The 23,818-nt window shown below is 41.9% G+C and overlaps 1 protein-coding gene across 1 annotated transcript in view; it reads left to right on the forward strand.

Annotated features, from left to right (window-relative positions):
* Window positions 1-17,743: 17,743 nt before the first annotated feature.
* The window catches only part of tacr3a (tachykinin receptor 3a), a gene marked incomplete at both ends in the record, with an annotated part of 35,977 nt that continues 29,902 nt past the window's right edge, over window positions 17,744-23,818 (forward strand). The window contains one exon of the mRNA XM_080760470.1: window positions 17,744-18,129. Within this exon, the coding sequence (XP_080616596.1) occupies window positions 17,744-18,129 (386 nt within the window). The remainder of the gene's footprint in view (window positions 18,130-23,818) is intronic.

Genomic DNA, 23,818 nt, shown 5'->3' on the forward strand with positions numbered 1-23,818 from the left:
GTTAAAGAGGCAGACAAAAATAGATTTTCTATGTAGATTATTTTCTATCTAGCTAGTTTCTTCACTGTTCCGATCCAAGAACACAGTTTGCCGACCACTGCTACAGAGCTGATCATGAGGTTATATCCTCTCTGGAATCCTGCCTCAAAGCAGACCAGAGGTAGAAAACTCTCGTTTCCTGAAAAATTATGACGATCTAGCTTGGACTTGCTAGTCTGAAATGCAGACATTGAATGACAAGCAAGACCTGTTAAATGTAACTGTCTAGACACACGCACTGAAATATGAAGTCCTCTCATTTAAATCTCTCTTATAATTGCACATGTTCAAGAATTTCAATATTATGTCTGTATTCAGATAAATGCCTGACATATTAGTTGTGCTGCAAATTATTGTGAAATGACTGTAATGTTACTCTGTCTACAATGACTCAATAACACTGCATCATCAAATTGCAACACAAAGCCATGAAAAATATCTTATTTTAGATCTAACTCAACATCTGATGTATGGTGTATTTGGCAGTCAAAGTTTAAGATTAGCGATGAGATGACCTCTAGGTATCCCTTGTTTCATTCATTGGAACTGGCATGTCCTTGACATAATCCTTTATACATAAATTCATGACCTACATCATGATGTCCTGTTCATGTTTGCAGCATGCATTCACTTCAACATTGCAAGGAAGTAAATACAAAGTACATGAAGGTGTGTAAGTGATTTTAAAAGATTTATTTTTATGTTGGGGCTTTATTGATAGTGCAGTAGACTGACAAGAAAGAGTCCAAGCTGCTTAATTCTTTTCACCTGACAGGGGAGAGTTTCCCCGGCCGGACGTAGTGCGTGGAAGGAACACGCTATTCCGACCAGTTCCTTTCCCCTCCATCAGGCACCCCGGCTGGTCAGGGGGAGGCAGTATAGAGGCCAGGATTACTGCATGTTTTTTGTGAGGGCAAGTACCCTAGGGGACATGGGGAGAACATGCAAACTGCAGGACTACTCTTTTTAAACAATAGAACATGGACCAAGATGGACAAAACTATCGGGCATAGCAGTGGATGTGTTTTTTTTTTGTTACACTGAAAAATTGGTCATTAATTTCTTTCCCCCACAGATATTAATTTACAAAAATATTGATATAAATTATTTCAAGCCTAAAATAAAACCATTCAGCATCCTGGTGAAGCATGCCCGTAAAACCTTTGATTCTGTAAAATAAATTAAATAAAAACCGCTAAACAAAGTGAATTTATTAAATGTAGTATATCATAATTAAATATATACTTTTTAAAATCACAGAATTCAAAATTTACGGTCATGATTCACCAGGATCCTGGATGGCTTGATTCTAGGCTTAGAATAATTTATATCAATATTTTTGTAAATCTCTATGGAAAATAAAATTAATGGACAATTGGAACTAGAAAACCACGGCCGCCGCAACATTTCTCACACCAAGCAGCACTGTGGATTAAAGATTTCTTCTGAAACACAATGTAGTTCTACTGTGGATTGAACTGTATTCCTTCTGTTAACACAATGCATCTTATTTCAGCTCCACCACGTGATATGTCTGTCTATCTGTATAATATTGTGAGTCCTGAAATAACAATCTTTCTTTGCTGGAATGTCATTATCATTTTCCCATTAGCAATTTGATGTCCATCTCTCTAATTAAACTGAACATTCTTTGATTATAATATGTACAGTACACTGGAAACACTGGAAGCATCTTCATTGTCCAGTTTCTATAAGGGGTTTGTGCACCCGTGACAAATAATAATTACATCGGTCTGGCGTTGCCTATATGAATACAAGGTCTTTTGTGGGGTAATAACCTTTAAGCTTACTCAGATGGAAGAAGCAGAAACAATTGCTTTGTACGTGTGTGCGCACGTACGTGCGTGTGTGTTTGTGCGCGTGTGTGCGTGCGTGCATGCGCTACTTCGTTTTTATTTCAAGGACCCCCCAGTTTGGTATGCATGAGGCCATGAGTGACACTGAGTTACAAACCCGGGTCCATTTGGTTCCTAAATAAATATAAATCAATCACTTTGCTGGGCCTATATCGCCTGCTGATGCTATACTAACAGCCTTTTTTATGTGCAAAGTCTGACTTCAAGAGGCAATTAAATGGATTGGAAATGACCATCCATCTCTCTCAGTCAGTCCTAGAAGCTTCAGAGCAGAGGAGCATGTGACACCAATTCAATGGTGGTCTCAACCACATTGAGAGGCTTCATAGATCACGCTGATGATAGTGCACTGCTATATAACCCATTTAGACAAAAAAACAGTTGTTTGAAAAAAACCACCTATGTTTCTACATCTAACCTATATGGTGCTCAACCTCTTTCATGTCAAGGAGCCTCAGAATTATCTGTATTTTGCTGCGGAACCCCATCTGAAAATATGTTGCTCCAGGGACGTACCCCCCCCCCCCCCCCCCCCCCAGAAGTAAAGATTTTAGTTAAAAACGCTGTCTCTGAAAGAATATATATTCAAAGATTTGCGCCACATTCGAAAAATGCTTAAAACACCAAAAGGGGGTTCCCGTCCAGAATGGGATAATAGAGTGTGCAAAGCAACCAGATGGTGTCAAGATTGAGACAGAGCTGTATTGATTTTTCTGTTCATTGTTGGTGAGGCACATCTTTCTTAACAGTGGCTTTGTCCGTCCTCCTGGATTATTGCATTTGATGGCATGTTATTTGTGTGATTTGAACAAAGAAAAGGGAATAACATCTTTTTAATCATTTGGAAAAGCCACCAGCGTTAATGTTAACAGATGGTGTAGACATGATGTGAACATTACAATTCTAACAGACGACTGCGGAGAAGTACAGTACAGTACAGTACAGTACAGTACAGTACAGTACAGTACAGTACAGTACAGCAGGGCTGCCATATTTCAGAAAATGTCAAGAGTGAGACTCTATAGTGTCTTAATGCGTTCGACGCCGTCCGAAGAGCAGCGGCGAAAATAATTGGCCTTTTTTAATGTGGATTTGTCCCGTTTTAACGTTGATATTTAACCTTAACATTGATGTCTTCACCTCCATGCCAGCTGCTCTCCCTGCACTGACAGCCTCCTCATGCTTAAAGTAGAAATGAAAAAGATATCTATCTATCTATCTATCTATCTATATGCTCAGACCCGCAGCCAGCCAGCAGGCCACACACATAGTGCTCAGACCCAGCCAGCCACACACATAGCTCCGTAAGGGAGTGGTCAGTGGTTGCACCACTCAAAAAATCTTCAAAAAACTGAAGAGGCTACTGGAGATTGGATAACCTGATTTGGACATGATCTGATGGAGGACAATGTCACTATGACAGAAAGAGAAGATGGGTCTGGCCAGTGGCCACATTCATTCACCCCATAATCTCAGTGGAAATTGGGGAATATGTTGTGAAATAAAAAGTCAGAAAACTGGAATGTGGGAAAATGCCTTATTTTTACATTTTCTTAGTTCAAACACATCTGTGGGCTCTCTCTCTGAACAGAAACAAGTCGCGATGCGCCCCCCCCCCCCTTCACTTCACGCACACACACACACACACACACACACACACACACACACACACGACTTTGTCCCTATAATGTGCACGCACGGGCTACTGGCACCGTTCCACTTCACTTCCTCATATCACGCAAGAGACGCCAAACACCTAGCTTGTTGTAACTTGTGGGGTCTATATTGTCTTCCATGAAAAATGGCGATTTGGTCCACTGTTTACCCTCCTACTGCATATGCTGCATGAGATCTCATGCAGATCGGCTATTTTACCGTTTGTGAGGACGCACACATGAGCGCGCGTTATTACGCGGCGGAGCCGCGGAGAAAATTGTTATTTATAATGCGTGTGAAATGGCATGTGTGGCGTGGTGCGTGGTAAAGGGTTAAATTGCGTGACTGTCACGCTCAAAGGGTGAGACATGGCAGCCCTGAGTACAGTACAGTTGCACCCCTCAGTTCGGACAGGTGTGATTGAGTGTTTGTGCACATTAGGCCAGTGTAAACACAAACATTGATGACAAAAGTGAGGATGCAAATTAATGAGATGATGTATGACGACAATGTATGATGATCATTTTTGTGGCAGTCATGTTATTTTTTTCTGTATTTATATAGTTTTTACAGGTCTATGTTTTATTTTAGCTGTTGGTAGTCATGGCTGCCAGTTCCCACCTGATGTCGTGTAGGAGTTCTGACAGATCCAGACCGTACTGAAAAACTGCTAGCTTGGATAGCGTCTTCAGGCTAGGACTCAAGTCAACAGGCCATCATCACTGCTTCCTCGAAAGAGGATGATATTTTCTCCCACAATGCAACAGCAGCCACAAATCATCGTTAAGGGGCTGTTCCCCTTGGGCTTAACCTCCTTCCAGGAATTTCCACAGATCTTTTAAGTTAAGTAAGTGAGGCTACCACATATGTACAGCTCTTGTTCCAGCCAGCTGTTGTTGGTCTCTGTGTCAAACACTCTGATGTGGTTGTACTTCCCCCCTGGTCCCCATTGCCCCCAAATACAAAAAAATCTTTGTCCCGATGATGGTAGCAGAGTGTAAGTATTGAACCAGGTGGTGCAGTGTCTCTGCTGTTAACTACAGACCAGACCATTGTGGTGGTGTCCAACTTAATTACATTAGTTCGTCAGGTCCATATTAGTAAACTAGCACTGGAAACTTGACGCCGGCTCCCTATTGCATGGTTCACCAACCTATGTGCCTCCCTCCCCCCGCCCTCACATGCCGTCACACAGAGAGACAGACATCTGTCTGATAACAGTAGCACAATTTGAAATTTGCACCATGGCCAGAAAAAGTCTGTGTGTTTGACTATAGACGAATCCAGGAACGGGTCTCATGGTCGCAGCTTACATATTTCCTGTAGGCGGACACACCTCTTCTACTATAGTGAACGGCAGAGTGACTGATGTTAGTCTGCCTCAAACGTTACTCCTTTACCTGCTTTTTACTAACACTAACATTATAAAGATGCTGAATGTCAAAATATCCACCGCGGTGGCTAAGACCAGAGCCATTGAGTAATGGTTGAGACGAAGCAGTGAAAGGTCCTGAAAGATACATAATGTCAGTCTTACCCAATACCCAATCTTTCTGTTTTATGAACACAAGGCTGCTGTATGTTATACCTCATACTAAGCATTCATTAGCCAATTGATCACACCTGGTCACCCACAAGGTGGCATAGTCAAAGTTACTTAGATTAGATTACTTAGATTTAGTTACTCATTTTTTATCTCTTCCACGAGTTCACTATGACTCGGACATACCAATTTCCCACTACAGCTACACTACAGTTGCTCTGGAGAGGGAAGTCTGGAGCTCTCTGGTGGAGCTGTTGCCCCCCGCGACCCGGCTATGGATAAGCGGTTGAAGATGGATGGATGGATGCACTACAGCTACACCCTGACAATGTTCAGGTGATGATTTGCCTCTGCTGTATGTGTTTAGAGTTAAGTGGGTGTTAGATTTATTTTATTGCAAGTACATCTTTCCTCTAGCTAGGGATTGTTTTCTGCAACACTTAAGAAAGAAAGAAATGCATTAGATGTGTGCAAACTGTGCAATTAGCACTGCAATAGCTGTGCAATTGTACATCCAAATTGCGATGCATTGCTGAATCGATTTTTACACCACTAACTAAAATGCATGCCTTTCAGTGTACAGTAGCCTACAGTCATATTTTCACCATGTTGGATTCAATTGTGAAGTCTCAATGTAGATTTCTGTACATAAACTAATGGAATTAGTTCATTCTTCCTTGAAAAACAAAACGAGGGGGGGAATGTCAAATATTTATACTGTCTGTCATGAATAATACATTACATGGAAAGGCATAGCATATATATATTAGCAAGCCAACAGTATGGCCATCTATTCAGCGCATGTAGGGAAACCATATGACCTTAACCCATTTACACCTGAGGCCGATGCTACAAATGTCTTCTAAATCATGACAGTTCTCTGAAAAACCCATGTTTCTATGTCAGTTGTTCTCAAACATTTTCATGTCAAGGACCCCCAAAAATAAGTGTAATTGGCCGCCGACCCGATAACATAATGCTTAAAACACCAAAAGGGGCTCCCGTCCAGAATGCGTTAAAAATCCTCGCCACATGTTGAGTAGGTGCACGTCCACAGCAGATGCATACTGACCAAAGCATAGTAATGACCCCAAGGCAGTTTGGTCTGGACAGGAAATTATAATTATTCCTGTCATATCCCCGTCCTCTTGTCTCTACTCTCTCTTGCCAAATTAACCTCCAGATAAGTGAGGTCAAAAATGTGTTCTTGCATTTACCAGCGTCCCAGATGCAGAAAAGTCTGCTTGCGTGACACTAGCATCAAATTGTCAGATATGCCCAATTACTTCAAATCAAAAATGTGTTGTAGGATTATGATAAGAATGTATCCCCAAAGAGCCACTAGATGGCATACTATGCATACTGCCCATTAGAAGTAAAGAGCCAGCACATTTGTTCTGTAGCCTAATGTAGTGGTTCTCAATCTTTCGCATGTCAAGGACCTCTAAATCGACACTTATTAGCCTATGTACCCCCATTTGAAAAGATATGCCATGAGGGACCCCCATAAGAGAAGATTTGTATTACGGCTCTTTCAGTGATTCTCAACCATTCTAATTTCAAAGACCCACAGTTTGACATGCATTAATGACATTTCTATCTCTGGATCAAGAATTTTCATCATTTTGAGAGGAAATCTGATGAGAAAGTGCAAAAAAGGAAAAATAAAAGCTGCTATCATTAAATGATATTTTGCTTATTTTGTCAAGATAGAGGATTTAAACAATCTGAATCCTGAGTTGAAATCAAGATTGTTTATCAGAAGTAGAAAATATAGATTTTTCGTTTTGAAATAGCCTGAAGTCTCAAGTAAAAATATAGCCTACAGTAAGCAGATACAGTAACAAACTAACAATGTACTGTAATTGTGATTTTTAATGTCAGTAAGCACTGTACAGTATAACAATGCCTGAACTGCCTATATATAATATCAGCTGGTTGTCGATTGATTGATGTATTAACAGTATGTAGAATGCTTACATTTCAAATGAAAGCACAATACAAAAACTGTTACTGTGGACGACACCATGACAAATGTACAAATATACACTTCTATATAAGAATTTGATATGGTCACTGCTATACAACTTGATGTGGGCACACATACTGGCTCTGCTCAGTCTCTGCCAGTGGACCTAATGAGGCCAAGTCCCCTCACCTGTGCAATTTCCAGCCTCTGCCTCAAACAATTGATTGCCATGGCAACCCCACACCTGCCAATTGACTACTTAACCAGTCCACTTTTCACAGTCAGTTTGCACTCTTCAGACACAGGCAGACAGACAGATACAGAGATCTCCATGTGGGAAATGGGTGCTCTGACAATGGGAATTGCATACTACAGAGATCTCCAGTATGGGCAACAAAGTGACACAGACAGATACTGTAGATATAACAGGTGCTAAATATGACAACGGGTATTATTAGGTTCCCAAGTTGCATCATTCCCAAGTAGGCCGGTGGCCAACAGGCACGTACAGGTCTAGTTATAATACGAATGGATTTGATTTATAATGCACTTAACATTCCACATAATCGCCAAAGTGCTACAGTATAGGCAAATGCATGAAATAAAAAGAAACACGACCACACCAAACCACTGAAAACATCTAAGAAATGGAAACAGTTAACCCATGAGGGCATATATTCGGCTTTAGACTGAGGTAAAACCTGTGAAGCGAGAGAAATGCCTTGTTAAAAAGTCTTTCTTAAAAGAGTCCATCGACTTGTGATGCTCTCAGGTTGGCAGGGTCAAAATGAACCGCGCAGAAAGCCCGGTCTCCCATGGTGCGTATAGGAGCTTGGTCTTTAGCCCGGTCACCCATTGTGCGTATATAGGAGCTTGGTCTTGACAGGGTTGAGGTAGATTGTGTTTGAGGAGCGAAGGCTGCGATGCGAGTCCACGGTTTCAGGGAGTTAATTCCTTGTGGTAGTTGCCATGGATTGACAGTTGACTGTTTTCTTTGTGAAATCACAATGTGCATCGATAAGATGTTTTGTGAACTTGTAAAAGTATTTATATAAAGACCTTTAAAGCCTTTGACAAAGGATGGTGACAACTGACAAATCATGACAAACACATTTTTTGGTGCCCAACAGATAATTAGAAAGATGAAAAAAAGGGCAGACTGTTAATTTAACAGTTAACGTAGATTAACTCATCCTGGACGGGAACCCCTTTTGGTGTTCTAAGTATTATATGTTATACTTTAGCTATTAAACAATAGCCAATTACATATATTTTTAGAGGTCCTTGACATGAAAAGGTTTGTGCACCACTGACATAGAAACATAGGGTTTTTCAAGAAAAAAGGATTTAGAAGGCATTTGTAGAATCGTCCTCAGGTCATTAAGGGTATAAGGTAAGGTACGGTAATTTTATTTCTAAAGCCTTTCAAAACAGTTGTTACAAGGTGCTGTACAATAAAATAATAGGAATGAAACAAAGAACATCACAATCAGAGATAAACCAACGATCAAAAAAGAAACAGAGCAGCAAAAACAGTACATATAAAAACAGAAATAATCACTAAAGCAAACCAAAATGTTTGCGGTACAAATTAGTTTTTATCAGCTTCTTAAAGTTCTCAACAGACTCAGCATTTCTCAAGTGGAGTGGTACTGTAAGTCATTCCACAGCGTAGGTGCAACAAATGCATAAGCTCGGATCTCCTTTAGTTCGCAGCTTAGTAGCGGGGATAATGAGAAGGCATTAATTTGTCTGAAGACCTAAGTTGTCTCACATTTACCTTGGGTAATGGAGAGATTCATAAGTAATTCATACAATTTTAAATTGAATTCTGTAAAGTAATATGTGACCTTCTATATGTGTTAGTTAACAGTCTAGCAGCTGGAGGTGGTAGAGGAGCGACTCAATGTAGTAAACAAGGAATTACAATAGTCCAAACGGGACGAAATAAAAGCATGGATACGTTTTTCCAGGTCTTGTGGTGAAAACGTCTTGATGTTTCTCAATTGGAAAAAGCATGTTTAGACAACCTTCTTTACATGTGGTTCAAAATTAATTTGGTGACTAAGGGGGCTACAGCACAGCTACACTGGGGGTCCTTGAAATTAAACGGGTTTTGCTAGAGCTGTAAAAATATTCTCTTATGGTCCCTGACATATCTTTTCAAATGGGGGTCCTTGGGCTCATTAGTGTCAATTTAGGGGTCCTTGACATGAAAGGACCCCCATAAGAGAAGATTTTTTCAATAGATCAAGGTGTTCTTCGGTTCATTTTTAGTTTTGCTGAGGAACCTGCCTAAAAATAATAATATGCATGACATCTGAAGAAAACGTTATTTATGAAAAAATTAATTTACTGCTCAGAGAAAGTCTAGATTAAAACTCAAAGTTGAGTCAAGGGCCAAGGCACCGTTGTTGAAAACACAGTAATTGAATTTGGCAAAGAAAATAAGTGTATTTCCATAACTGCAGCATATGAATATGAAACTGACTCACTATACCTAGAAAGAATAGACATAATTTAAGTACCCCCCCCAGGGAGCAACTTTGAGAATGTTGAGAATGATAATGTTAAAATATAACCCCAGGGAGCAACTATAAAACTGAGAATGTCTGTTGTGAATTTCAATCAATGGAAGCAATGCAAGCTTGACACTGCATTGGGGACATCGTTTCAAACAGGGCTCATCGTGGGGGACGGACATGCAGGACCTTTGTTTCAAACAGGGCTCATAGTGGGGGACGGACATGCAGGACCTTTGTTTCAAACAGGGCTCAGCGCAACCTCTGAATCAGACCTGGAAAGCATCTGTCATTATGTACAGTAGTATGTGTATGTACTATACAGCAACATAGGTTTTTCAGAAAACTGTTCCATTATCTCCTCATCTTCCCTAGAAACCTTATCTCCATTTTCTAACGTTTGCGTTATTTATTTTCTTGTAAATGAACGCCTTACTTGATCATATATACTACAGCGTCACACGTACAAGTAGAAGATGTATTAACCTTAGCCTTCAACACTGTTAACTCCTACCAAGATAAATATTGTCTTGTCTTTAATGACATTGGCACGCACCAGTGTGAACATCACTGTCTTGCTGTGATTGGATTTGGCAGCTAGGCCATGATGGAATTTAGGACTTAAAAAGGTATGTAAATGTTTCTGGTTTACTGTGAGCCAATCAGGGCCGTGTATAGCTGAAAGAGGCTTTTAACTTTCATGTCGCTTGTAGATCTGCTGTTGTCCGTCCGTAGATCTGCATGCGACACGTGTCCCATTCAGGACGGGAACCCCTTTTGGTGTTTTAAGCATTATGTTATACTTCAGATCTACAAGCTCGTAGTAAAGCTTGTAAAACTGCTCTTGTCTGTAAGCGACACATGTGCTATTTATTATCTAAATACCATTAGGATGCCCGGGGGAGTCTTATGCCCTAGACCTCCCCCTAAAGGGCGAGGTTGCGCTGAAACAACAGGTCTGGGAATGCCCATATATGGACCATTTATATGGACCATTTAGGCCCAGGTAGGGCCGGGCTAATGACTTTGGGGGCGGGCCCGTCTAGAGTTTGAATGGACAGGTATCAGTCAAAAGAGGACAGGTGGGGTAAGGATCAACATATGGCATGTCAGAACAGGTCAGCTCCATATATGGAGATCTAAGGGTTTGAGGTCAGCTGTTGAGTTGCTGGTCGGCTCCATGCAGATCTAGGTGATGATCCAGTCTTCTCCATGCATGGTTATCCAGGGTTTGATGAGGTCAGTGACGTGATCTTCATAGAGACGGCCACATATGGAGCGTGATGGAGACTGACAAACATGAATTGCAGGTTTTTACAATACAATAAAGAGCACAGCTTTGTGCATGGTTCAGTTGACCAAGTCATACACCGTGGAAGTACCGTTTACGTCACTGACATCATCATTTTAGGACCGCGTCGAGATCATGGATTTCACAATGCCACGCCAGACTTCCCCGTCCTTCATTGCCATCCCCACTTCTTGCTTACTGATGCATGTGTCCCTAGCGATGACATCAGGGAATGACAGTTTTCTACCTCTGGTCTGCTTCTTCTCTGCTCCAGAGAAGAAGAAGGGAAGATATAACCTCATTGTCAGCTCTGTAGCAGTGGCCGGCAAACTGTGTTCTTCTGCATCGGGCTAGTGAAGAAACACGGGGAAGGTTGCCGTATATTAGATTAGTCGATGGGTGGCTCTTCAAAGACAGATTTTGCGCTCTCGTTAGAAGGCGGTGTAAGTGCCATCCAACCGTTTCTCTATAATGTCTTTGAAAGTGTCCATAGAGTATAGAATCGGCCTAAATATTTTTACTTTGAACATCTTATTAAGCTGGGATGACCAGATCTTATTCATGTCATTGCAGGCTGACCAGGCCATGCCCTTCCTAGTTCGAATGTCCTTTTGGGACTGACCACTAAAGGTAGCTGTGTGTGTGTGTGTGTGTGCGCATGTGTGTACAGGACGACCTGGAGAAACCTTGTCCGTGAGGGTGCTGCAAAATATGACGACGACCTCCGCCATGCTGCACAGGACAAGCGCAGACTCAGAAAGGAGAGAGCATCCATTAACCATCCAATAAACCGGTCCAACCCAAACCCACCACTACATTCCCCTGTCCACACTGCACCAGAGTAATCTGGTCCAGAATCGGCCTCCATCGCCACCTGACGACCCACAAGGACCAATAAGGAGGACAGTCATACTCGGATACGAGTGACCGCTGATGATGATGATGATGCATGTGCGTGCGTGTGCGTACGTGCGTGTGTGTGTGTGTGTGTGTGTGTGTCTCACTCAGAACGCACTACCACATAGACATGTGGTGGCGATTCTAGTGGAGTACGACATGCTTTGTTCATGGTGAATAGTTCGACATCTGGACTCTGGAGACCACCACAGTCTCTCAGATCTGACGGTAGTCTCTGACAGAAAGAGGTTAACCCTTACAGCCGTTCAATATGCATGACATGTCCAGAGCCACCCTACAATTGTGATTCATATACATACAAGACTGTGCTGACACCAGTGGTGGAAAGTAACTAAGTACTTTTACTTAACTACTGTACTTAAGTACAATTGTCAGGTATTTTTTTTACTTTACTTGAGTATTTCCAATTTCCAATACTTGTACTGTACTTTTACTCCACTACAATTATTTGAAAACTTTAGTTACTAGTTACTTTGGAGATTTTAATTTTGATTAGAAAACAATAACATACATTAACCATTTCAACCCTATACATTTCAGCCATTTGAAAATAGCACATTTTGAACTTGTGAAATTGGACATTCTGCAATATGAATACTTTTAGTACTTTAAGTACATTTTGATGCCGATACTTTTGTACTTTTACTTAAATACATTTTCAATTCCGTACTTTTAATTGTAACAAAGTACTTCTAAATTGCAGTATTAACCCGTTCAGGCCTGACGTCGAAATAAAAAAAACTTTCTGAAAGATATACCTATTCAAAGATTTGTGCCGCATTTTTACGATTTTTCAAAAATAGCAGACCTACAAGTTCTACAAGCTATGAGCTTGTAGATCTGCTATTTTTCAATAGCTAACGTATAACAAAATGGGTTAAAGTGTAATGTCACTTATTTTGCTTTCACACTGAAAAACAAAATTATGAACCGAGAGAAAATTGAACATGTCTTATAAAATTAAACAAATTGCCTGTAAATGAGCTTATAATGGCAATATATATACAAGTTAGGAAAAAAAAGAAATCTTGATGAAAAAGAAAAACTGGTATGTTTAAAGAACATTGGTAGTAAAAGTATATCCATAAAAAAGAGGGATGTCATTAAGGGAGTAAGGGAGGTGGTCAAATGGAGTTGTTTTGGAGTTGTTTTGTAAAAACTGTAAAAACTGTTAAATGCCCGGATGCAAACTGTAACCCAGATGAAACCATAGAGAACCTGCTAGTGGACTGTCAGAGGTCTAGAGATGTATGGGGGAAAATGCCACAGATCGGTTTTTAACATTAACGTTATACTTAGAATGCAGTATTGTATGGAGTCTGCCTATTCTCTGTCTTTTTCTCTCTCTGTCTATCTCTCTCTCTCTCTCCCTCTACAAACTCAATGTAATATGAGTGCCATGAATAATTTAAATAAAGCATATTTAAAAAGGAAAGCAGCTAGCACATGGGTTTAAAATGTATTTCGAAACTTAATTGTATTAAATATTGTAGGGTGGCATTTTGTATTGCCGCTATGTTATTTTTTATTCCTCAGGTACCCACACTCTCTCCATAATAAGGACACACGCTCTTACACCAAATGGTAGGGCTGTAACGATTACAAATATAAGTTTATGATTAATTGTCACACATAATTGGGTGGATGTATGAACTCACGCATCACTAACATGTCCTACACATACAAGACAAAGGAAGTGTCCCTCTCTCACAGAGAGAGAGAGAGAGAGAGAGAGAGAGAGAGAGAAGGATGAGGCTACATGCTTGGCAGGACTTAAGAAAAGGCCTACAGAGGTGTTGACACAAGCCAGCGTCATATGAACCAACCAGAGAGAGAGCGAGAGCAAGAAAATAAAGAAAGAAAGAAAGAAAGAATTATGGCCACGGCGGGCCATGAGGAATTGACCAGTACATAGAGATACGTTTTGCCATCAAGCCAGTCATTAAACAATAGCCATCACAACACACAATCTTCAACACACCCACAACACAGCAGCCGCACACTTAGTAACAATAACTAACTATCTGTAGTGTAGATGAACATCAGTGTTCATTTTGAAATTATGTGAAAGCCCAAAACCTCTAGCTTGAACTTAAAAGGCTAATTGAAGTGGCCAAGATCCACATGATAATACTATTCTCTGTTACAACAACTCAGTTTGTTCAGTGGCAAACACAACACAACACAGACTGCAGCATCCACCCAATCCCAGAGCAGACACAACACAGACTGCAGCATCCACCCAATCCCAGAGCAGACACAAGACAGACTGCAGCATCCACCCAATCCCAGAGCAGACACAACACAGACTGCAGCATCCACCCAATCCCAGAGCAGACAACACAGACTGCAGCATCCACCCAATCCCAGAGCAGACACAACACAGACTGCAGCATCCACCCAATCCCAGAGCAGACACAACACAGACTGCAGCCTCCAATCCCAGAGACACAAACAGTCACTGACTGAACATGTTTCATGAATTGCCACCCAATCATTGCGTCCTAAAATGACAGCAACAGCTTGAAGTGTACACACAGCTTAATTTGCTTACAACACAAGCAGCAGCAGCAGCAAAGATGGGGAAAAGGGTTCGTACCTTGAGCTGTCTTCTACTTCAGTTGTAGAAGAAGGGATGGCGGCCAGCAGGGTCAAAGTTTGGAACCCACCAATGGATAGAGAGAGATAGAGCAGTCCTCTTTTAGTTGGTCCTCAGATGAGCCCTCCAGCGGGGTCTCCAGTCCTCTCCATACATCCCGACTGTGGCGACTGTGGCTCAGGAGGTAGAGCAGGTCCTTGGGCAAAATTGCTCCCGATGTGCAGGTTGGTACCTTGCATGGCTTCCGCCGCAATCAGTGTATGAATGTGTGTGTGTGTGTGTGTGTGTGTGTGTGTGTGTGTGTGTGTGTGTGTGTGTGAATGTAATGCATATGTAAAGCGCCTTGGATAAAGGCGCTATATAAATGGCACCGTTTACCATTTAATCCCAGTGTCAATGGCACCGACCAGCCTCATTCTCCTCCTCCTGGAGGCCATCTTCTCTCACCCACCCGGTATCACTCCATACAGATGCATGTTGGTAACGTGTTCATCCTGGTTGATGTTTAGCACTGCACGTAGCATTCTGGTGTAGCACAGTGGGGCCAGGGACGGTAGAGCAGGCTTCAGGGTCCAGCATTCACAGCTATATAGGAGAGCGGACATCATGAATGGTAAATGGTGCATTTATATAGCGCCTTTATCCAGGCGCCTTACATAGATTGTGCATTACATTCACCCATTCACACATACATTCATACACAGATGGCGGCGGAAACCATGCAAGGCACCAACCTGCACATCAGGAGCCATTAGGGGTTCATAAATCATAAATAATAATAACTTGAATTTATATAGCACCTTAAAAAAACAAGGACACTTTACATCAACAAAATCATGCTATTTTGTTCATGAATATGCTATAGTAGAGTATTTTTTTTTTTACATTGTATGGTTTTATTACTGTAAATTGTTTGACATTGACTTATAATAATAATTATAGTTGAATCTACTTCTCAGTTATTATTATTTTAGTATTTAAAAAAAAACATTTGCACATAGCTTGTAGAAATGCCTATTCTCATACTTTAGTGTGACAGTCTTGTATGAAGAAGTATAGGGCATTAAGCCATTTTGGGGCGGGAACCCCTTTGTGTTTTAAACATTATGTTATACTTTTGCTATTGAAAAATAGCAGATCTACAAGCTCATAGCGCGCTATAAACTTGTAGGTCTGCTATTTTTGAAAAAAATAGTGAAAATTTGCCTCAAATCATTGAAAATATATTCTTTCAGAGTTTCAGTTCAAATCTTTGCTTCTGGGGGGTCCCTGGAACAACATATTTTCAATGGGGGTCGTGGCATATTACATATCATTTTTGGGGTCCTTGACATGAAATATTGAGAACCACTGATATAGAAACATGAGGTTTTTCAGGCCTAAATGGGGGATATGATATTTCTGCCTAACAGCAAACAAACACAATATTATTCACTTCACAGGCACAGCACACAAACAATGCTTTATATCCGGACTAGTTATTTCATTTTACTTTTTGTAAATATAATTAGTGACATGACATTACACACAAACAAACAATTCACCTCTATTAACCATGAATGCTAAAGCAGCTAATTAACTGTAGGTAGTAGCTAGGTAAGCTAACGCACCTGGTCTCTTGGGGAATGGACTTTTTTTTTCCAAGGACGATAATTAAACTTCTCCTCCTGCTGTCACCGTCATGTCTCTGGGCAGTTTCCACTCCCTGACAACACTGACAACTCTCCTCATCTTCCATGAGGTGGAAGTTGGTACGTTTTAACTTGTTTATTTAAATTAATTCACTGTTTTACTAACAAACACGAAGGAGTTTGAGTCAGACAAACACTCGTCAGTTTAGAGCAGGCGTGTGTGCGTGTGTGTGTGTGTGTGTGGGGGGGGGGGGGGGGCGGGGAAACCAAAGCCCCGCGTGAAGCCTGCTTAGGGAATGTCTGCCAATAACCTGCATCACAGAATAGAGTGAGCGTCTGCCTTATTACGTTTTTAACTCAAATCTATGCTTCTGGGCCGGGGGTCCCTGGAACAACATATTTTCAGATGGGGGTCGGTGGCCAATTACATATAATTTTTGGGGTTCCACTTCCTTGACATGAAAATGTTTGAGTAGTAGACATATTCACTGACGGTGTCGCCTAATGATCTATATTTTCCCCTCTGCAGATCTATCCTATAGCCGCAGCGTCACAACAGGTGGTAGATTGCTGAACGTTACACCCGTTCTGAATGTCATATGCACTGACAGAGACATGACGTTTAATCAGAGGAGCACTGAACGCTCCAGTAGACACGCTTTATAACATGACATGGCCAGAATAAGGACGATGCATATGGGTCCATTTGGTTAAACTATAGGCTACTTTACTTCCATCTACTCCAGTTGTCATTATAGGCTACCTGAAAGGGGAACTCAGCAGCACGCTACTGCTCTCTGGCGCTGCATATGTGGGCATGGATGGTATGACTCAATTCTAGAAAATATACAACATCAACATCTTAACCCCTCCCAAATGATTGGGAGACACACACACACACACACACACACACACACACACACACACACACACACGCACACGCACACGCACACACACGCGCGCACACACACACACACACGTACGTACGCGCACGCACACGCACGTACGCACGCGAAAACGTGATCTCCTGCGGCGTTATGACAACTTGACAGCTACCATGCGTTATTCACATCGGTGTCGGCCTGTCGGGTTAAGAAAGGGTTATGTAATGTTACAGTCACAGAGTAACTGGACTGTGAATGTCCTCACTCAGTGTCCTCAAATTAAAAAAACTAATGATTTATCATAATAATATAGGCTATATACCAATTCCGCCCATTTGTTTTTTTTTCATCGAGTTTAGAACAGAAGCAACGGTCGGAAGAAATCAATCATCACTCACACCACCTTGGTGCCATCACGCACTGTGCGTCATAGTAGCGGCGCGCGCGTTCCGCTCAGCTCTCTCAGTCTCTCTCTCTGCACGCCTGTTGCTGAATTGATGCTGGAGTATTAGGATAAACTGCGCTTCAACAGCATTCAACAGGCTCTGGAGAACTCCTTTTTTCTTTCGCCGTTTCATCTCATATGATGGGAAATAATCTCCTTGTGATCTGATGGGAACATAGCCTGTTTTGTACAGCACTGTAGGACAGGACTGGTGATGTTGTTGGTGTTATTGCGCGCAATGGTGCCTCATATTGGAGACCACTCTTCTACGTTAACAATATCTGGGTAGTTCTCCTGTCTTCAAAACGACACACACATTGTTTATTTTATTAATAACTCACAATGGATGACAACACCAGCTTAATACTAATGCCGGCCCCGGCGCAAAACGGATCATCGAGCAGCAATTTGACCGCGGTGGTGAATTTCACCAACCAGTTCGTGCAGCCTCCATGGCGCATCGCCCTGTGGTCCGTCGCCTACAGCTTCGTGCTCGCAGTGGCCGTCTTCGGGAACCTGATCGTGATGTGGATTATCCTGGCGCACAAACGCATGCGGACCGTCACCAACTACTTCCTCCTGAACTTGGCGTTCTCCGACGCGTCCATGGCCGCGTTCAACACGCTGATCAACTTTATCTACGCGGCGCACGGGGAGTGGTACTTCGGCAAAGCCTACTGCAAATTCCATAATTTCTTCCCCGTGACATCCGTGTTCGCGAGCATCTATTCCATGACAGCGATTGCTGTTGACAGGTGAGCTTTTATAATATAGAAGTGTATATTTGTACTTCTCTATATAAAATGTTCTGATGAATTGAAAATGGTGGACCCTGTTAACTATAGCTCTGGTCCATATGAATCAGAGCTACTTGATCACATGGTATCGTCCACAAAGTAGTTTTTGTATTGACTTACCGGTATGTGCATGCTTTCGTTTGAAATGTACTGTATATAGGCCTACCCATTCCATTCTGCATACTGTGACATAAAAGATCAGTCAGTCAATCAATCAATCAATCAATCAATCAATCAATCAATCAATCGATCAATCAATCAATCAATCAATCAAGCTCTCGATATGTTGGAATGCCATAAAATAAACGTCTAATATATAATTATAATAAATTTTTCCCTCTCTAGCTTCTGTCTATATCATGGCTATATAGCCTAATGTATTCTGAAGATCAACCAGAAAAAAATTCAATATATTAATAACATTTCCATAGAGATACAGACTGTATCTCTACAATAAATAAGATGTAAATATTATGCCGGCTATATGATGGATAGAAAATAATGTATTCATAATGGATAATGGATAAATAATATTTCATTTTGGTTTGAGAAAGGATAGGGGCCTACTGTATACAAAGTTATACCAAACAAAGGGGCAATTAAAGTCATTTGACAAAAATGTCCTAACACTGCTGGCTCACATTAAGGCAGTAATCATTAATTTATAGGCTATAGCTCCCCCGTGGGGTATCAACAAGGAATAGAAGTGTAGATCATTCTCTTGATGGAAGCCATGGTGTGCCATTATGACCAACATGTTATTGTGCAACTAAATTCACAATATTCCACCATAGAATAATGGCACAGTGTAATGAGTGTTGATATTCCCGCTGTTCATGTATCCAACCCTTTTAATTTCAAGGCCCATTATTTATTGGGCATTTGAGCCACGGACCACCATTTGATGACATTTAGCCTCTCAGACCCATTTGAGCCACGGAACCACCATTTGATGACATTTAGCCTCTCAGACCCATTTGAGCCACGGACCACCATTTGATGACATTTAGCCTCTCAGACCCATTTGAGCCACGGAACCACCATTTGATGACATTTAGCCTCTCAGACCCATTTGAGCCACGGAACCAAATTTTGATGACATTTAGCCTCTCAGACCCATTTGAGCCACGGAACCACCATTTGATGACATTTAGCCTCTCAGACCCATTTGAGCCACGGAACCACCATTTGATGACATTTAGCCTCTGAGACCCAATTGAAAAATGAAAAAAAAAAGAAAATGCTCTCAAGAGTTAATGATCTAATAAGGGTCTATTTGGTTGCCAACTCTTCCATCATTTAGCCTGGGCACCACCTGGTCCCTCAAGGACCACTGGTGGTCCCCGGACCGCTGGTTGGCACAGTGTAGTGAGCTAGTGTTGATATACCCACTGTTCACCAATAGTAGCCAGTGGTTCCCAAACCTTTTCATGTCAAGGACCCCCAAATTGACACTAATTAGCCTGCGGATCCCCATTTGAAGAGGTATGCCTGCAGGGACCCCCGTGAGAGAAGACTTTTACAGCTCTAGCAGTGATTCTCAACCTGTTTAATTCCAAGGACCCAAAGTTTGACATGCATTAGTCTACGGACCCCCGTTTAATGGCATTTCTATCTCAGGGACCCCAATTTAAATAGTAAAATCAATGTGAATTTAACTCTGAGAGTGTACAAATGTGACGCATTTTGAGCTCGTAGATCTGCTATTTTTGATAGCCAACGTCAGTAATCAGTATAATGCAATGTGGTCCTCTGGAGTGAGTGTGGAACTATAGTGGCCCTCTGGAGTGAGTGTGGAAGTATAGTGACCCTCTGGAGTGAGAGTGGAACTATAGTGGCCCTCTGGAGTGAGTGTGGAACCATTAGTGGCCCCCTGGAGTGAGTGTGGAACCATTAGTGGCCCTCAATCCACACTCATAATACTACATGGTCCAAAACTCAGCTGCAAGACTTTTGACAGGAACCAGAATGCGCAAACACATAACCCCAGTGGGCCCTCTGGAGTGAGTGTGGAACCATTAGTGGCCCTCTGGAGTGAGTGTGGAACTATAGTGGCCCTCTGGAGTGAGTGTGGAACTATAGTGGCCCTCTGGAGTGAGTGTGGAATAGTGGCCCTCTGGAGTGAGTGTGGAACCATTAGTGGCCCTCTGGAGTGAGTGTGGAACTATAGTGGCCCTATGGAGTGAGTGTGGAACCAGTCAGAGTTTTCTCGCAGTCCATTATGAGTGAAACGGCCTGGATGACATGTTTATTTTTCAAACTCAGTTCTTATATGAGGCGATCTAAAATCCCTCCTGTGGGGATTACAATGCAAATAAAAGGTGCATGAACCCGTGGATTTGCGCCTTCTACCTAGACCTCTGTGCTCTATTAGGCTATATAAAGATACGTTGGACATATCTGAAGTGGTCCTTTTAATTAAAAGGGACTTGGGCATGCTGAAGTGTTCTTGAGACGTGCCGTGCACCTCAGTGAGACTGAGTGTGCTTGTTTGTTTTTTTACTAAGAGTCTCACCTGTAACGGCCTGAAGGATTCCCAAGAAGAAAGACTACGCTGCTAATTACAATGCATCCTCTGACTGCGGCTGTGTTTTTCCCTGCGGAGCGCAAACCCAAACCTCTATGTTGATGGATGGACACAGACATGCAGTAGAATCCTTAGTATGCTATGCTGTGATTATGTATGAGGCATTGTGGAAGAGAATGTACGTGTTTAGAAAACATTACTCGATCTTAAACAGGGTCCCTGAATGATTCAAGGGGCCCTGGCAGCTACATACCTGATATAGCAGGCTAAAAGACGCTGGTATCTGTGATTGAAGTTCTGTGTAACAGACCGTGATCTTGCGTTGAGTTATGAAGCAGTGGTTCTCAAAGTGGGGTCTGGGGACGCCCAGGGGTCCTTGAGGGAGTTCCAGGGGGTCCCCTGCAGCTAAAATTATAGTTTGGAACCAAATGGACCCTTCTATCGTTCTGTACCTCTGAGATAAATTAACATTGATTTGACAATATAAATTGGGGTCTCAGAGATAGCAATGCCATTAAATGGACTTAATGGAGGTCCGTAGAGTAATGCAGGTCAAACTGGGTGTACTTGAAAACAAACAGTTTGAGAATCACGGCTAGAGCCGTAAAAATATTCTCTTATGGGGGTCCTCCCTCTGGCATATCTCTTCAAGTGGGGGCAAATTGGTGCCAATTTGACATGAACTTTGGGAACTGCTGTTATGAAGTACAGCCCAGGATTCCCTGCAGTGAGCTGAGTAATTCTGACAAAACAGACAACCTCTGCTCCGGTCTTGGATGTGTTCAACAACATTGACATTTTGCTGGAAATAGAGCAGATGCAGTTAGTAATGAAAACACAGCGTGTGTCTTAACAACTTTGGGTATACTGCAGTATCAATATATTGCACAATGAAGTACATGGAAACACAACCTACTGCTTTCATAGCCAAGATGAACTAGGTGTGTGTGTGTGTGTGTGTGTGTGTGTGTGTGTGTGTGTGTGTGTGTGTGTGTGTGTGTGTGTGTGTGTGTGTGCGTGCGTGCGCGAGCGTGCGTGCGTGTGAATGAAGGAGAAGTGACCGACAGGAGGTGTGAATGTGTGATTGAACTAGTGATTATTTGTGATTGAGTGAGTGGTTACCAGCTTGTGTCGGAGTGTGTGGGTAGACTGAGTGGTGTATGAACATGAGTGGCTAACTAGTAGGTGGATTCTCGCAGGTGATTGGCTCCTCTCTTCATGGGCGTCACTATAAAGCTGCCTGGTTGAAGAGGCTCACATAATGTCTTTATTGCTGGATACCTGTAGCCTGATTATCACTATCAGACTGTAGCTGTCTTGAAGCATCCACTAAGAGAGTGGGCGGGTTTTTGGGCTGGATCCAGGCTAGGATACCTGCTCATGTGGGCATAGAGTGGAACGAGGAGGTGGATACAATTGCCAAAAGAGCAGTAGAGATGTCAGAAATTATTGAGGTGCCTTTTGGCAAAGGGGAAGCTAAGGCTATGCTGAAAAAAGAGCTAAATAAGAAATGGCAGAATAGATGGGACAGTGACAGCAGACGAAGAACATACTTTAATATACAGAAAGGTATCAACGCACAGGGTGTGATGAGATGGAACAGAAGAGAGGAAACAGTCCTGACCAGACTAAGGATCGACCACACTGGTCTAAGCAAAACCCTATTCAATGATAGGGAAAAGTCCCACTGATAAATTCCCAGATTGTAACGACACAGAAAACGTGGAACATGTCATGATCCACTGTATGCACAAGACTGAAACAGAAGGTGGCTGAGGCAGGAAGGCAGTGGAACCTATTAGGTATCCTGGGAACAACAGGAGACGGAGTCCAGATCAAACAAAAAGTAGTGATTGACTATCTGAAGGAGATGGGGATCTTTCATAGGATCTTTTCTTTTTTTTGTTATTTATTTTTTCAATAGTATAACATAGCATGTAAGGAATAAGGTAGTGCATGGAGTCGGACTACATACTCCGGTACAGTAGGTGGCGGTATACACCTGAAAGCAATTGGTTGCAACCTGCCATTACATCCAAAGAAGAAGAAGAAGGTTCACATATCTTTGACCTCATACTGCTCATAGATAAAGCTAGATGGCTCACCAGCGCTCTGGCCAATGGAGAGCGACGTTCGTTGCTACGTGGCGGCCATCTTACTTCGGGGCAGCATAAAATTGTGTCTATGGGGCATGTACTTTTAAATAACCATAACTTGCTCAATTTTCAAACGGTTTGGTTATAAACGTCAGACGTCCCCATACTTATATGCTTTTATACGACGTTCATATAAAAAATGTATAGGAATATAAATTATATCTGCTTAATTAAAAAATTAAATTAAGCAGATAGGCATCCTGAATCATAGCCACGTTGACAACGTTTGTAATAAACCAACCCGTTTGTAAATCCGTCAAGATTTGAGCGAGTTATGACTGTTTTTGTTTGAACTGCCATAGAACATGCTTCGGGGCTACATGTAGTCATGTACTGTACTGTAGCCCCGAAGCAAGATGGCCGCCGGTGAACTACGTCAGAGACTCCGCCTTGAGCCATCTAGCCTTTATATGTTTTTCCTTGCCAGCTTCAAACCACACCAATTCTGTTGGCCAGTGTTTTTAGACGTGTCAGTGTTTGTTCAGAGATGCTAGTTTTAACATAAGATATTTTACATCCTTGGTATTGGTAGGCTTGGGTGGCCTTTATATTTATTTTGTGACCCTTTTGGTTTTGTTCTTATATAGCTATAAAATCTATGCATTTCTGTTTGGGGCAGGTATAAGCATATATGGTTTTGTTTTCTTTTGTACAGGTGCCCACCCTGAGGTAAATTATCCACGTTTTAAAACGTTTTTAAAATAAATCACTGCCTTTTAGACTTATAAACTGGTCTTCATGAGTTGTGTTTGGGGACTGGGAGCGGGAACAACAGATTGAACAAAAGCCAGTGCAGAAACATAATTGCCTTGATGCATAACGAACGTCAGCTGAATACACACACACACACGCACACACACACACACACACACACACACACACACACACACACACACACACACACACACACACACCCCCCTGCCCTCTGAGAGTCTGGAGTCTGTCTCATTTCTCCCTTGAATAT

This window comes from Protomyctophum bolini (genome assembly GCF_963924005.1).
Source record: "Protomyctophum bolini genome assembly, chromosome: 3".
In the NCBI taxonomy this organism is placed as follows: Eukaryota; Metazoa; Chordata; class Actinopteri; order Myctophiformes; family Myctophidae; genus Protomyctophum; species Protomyctophum bolini.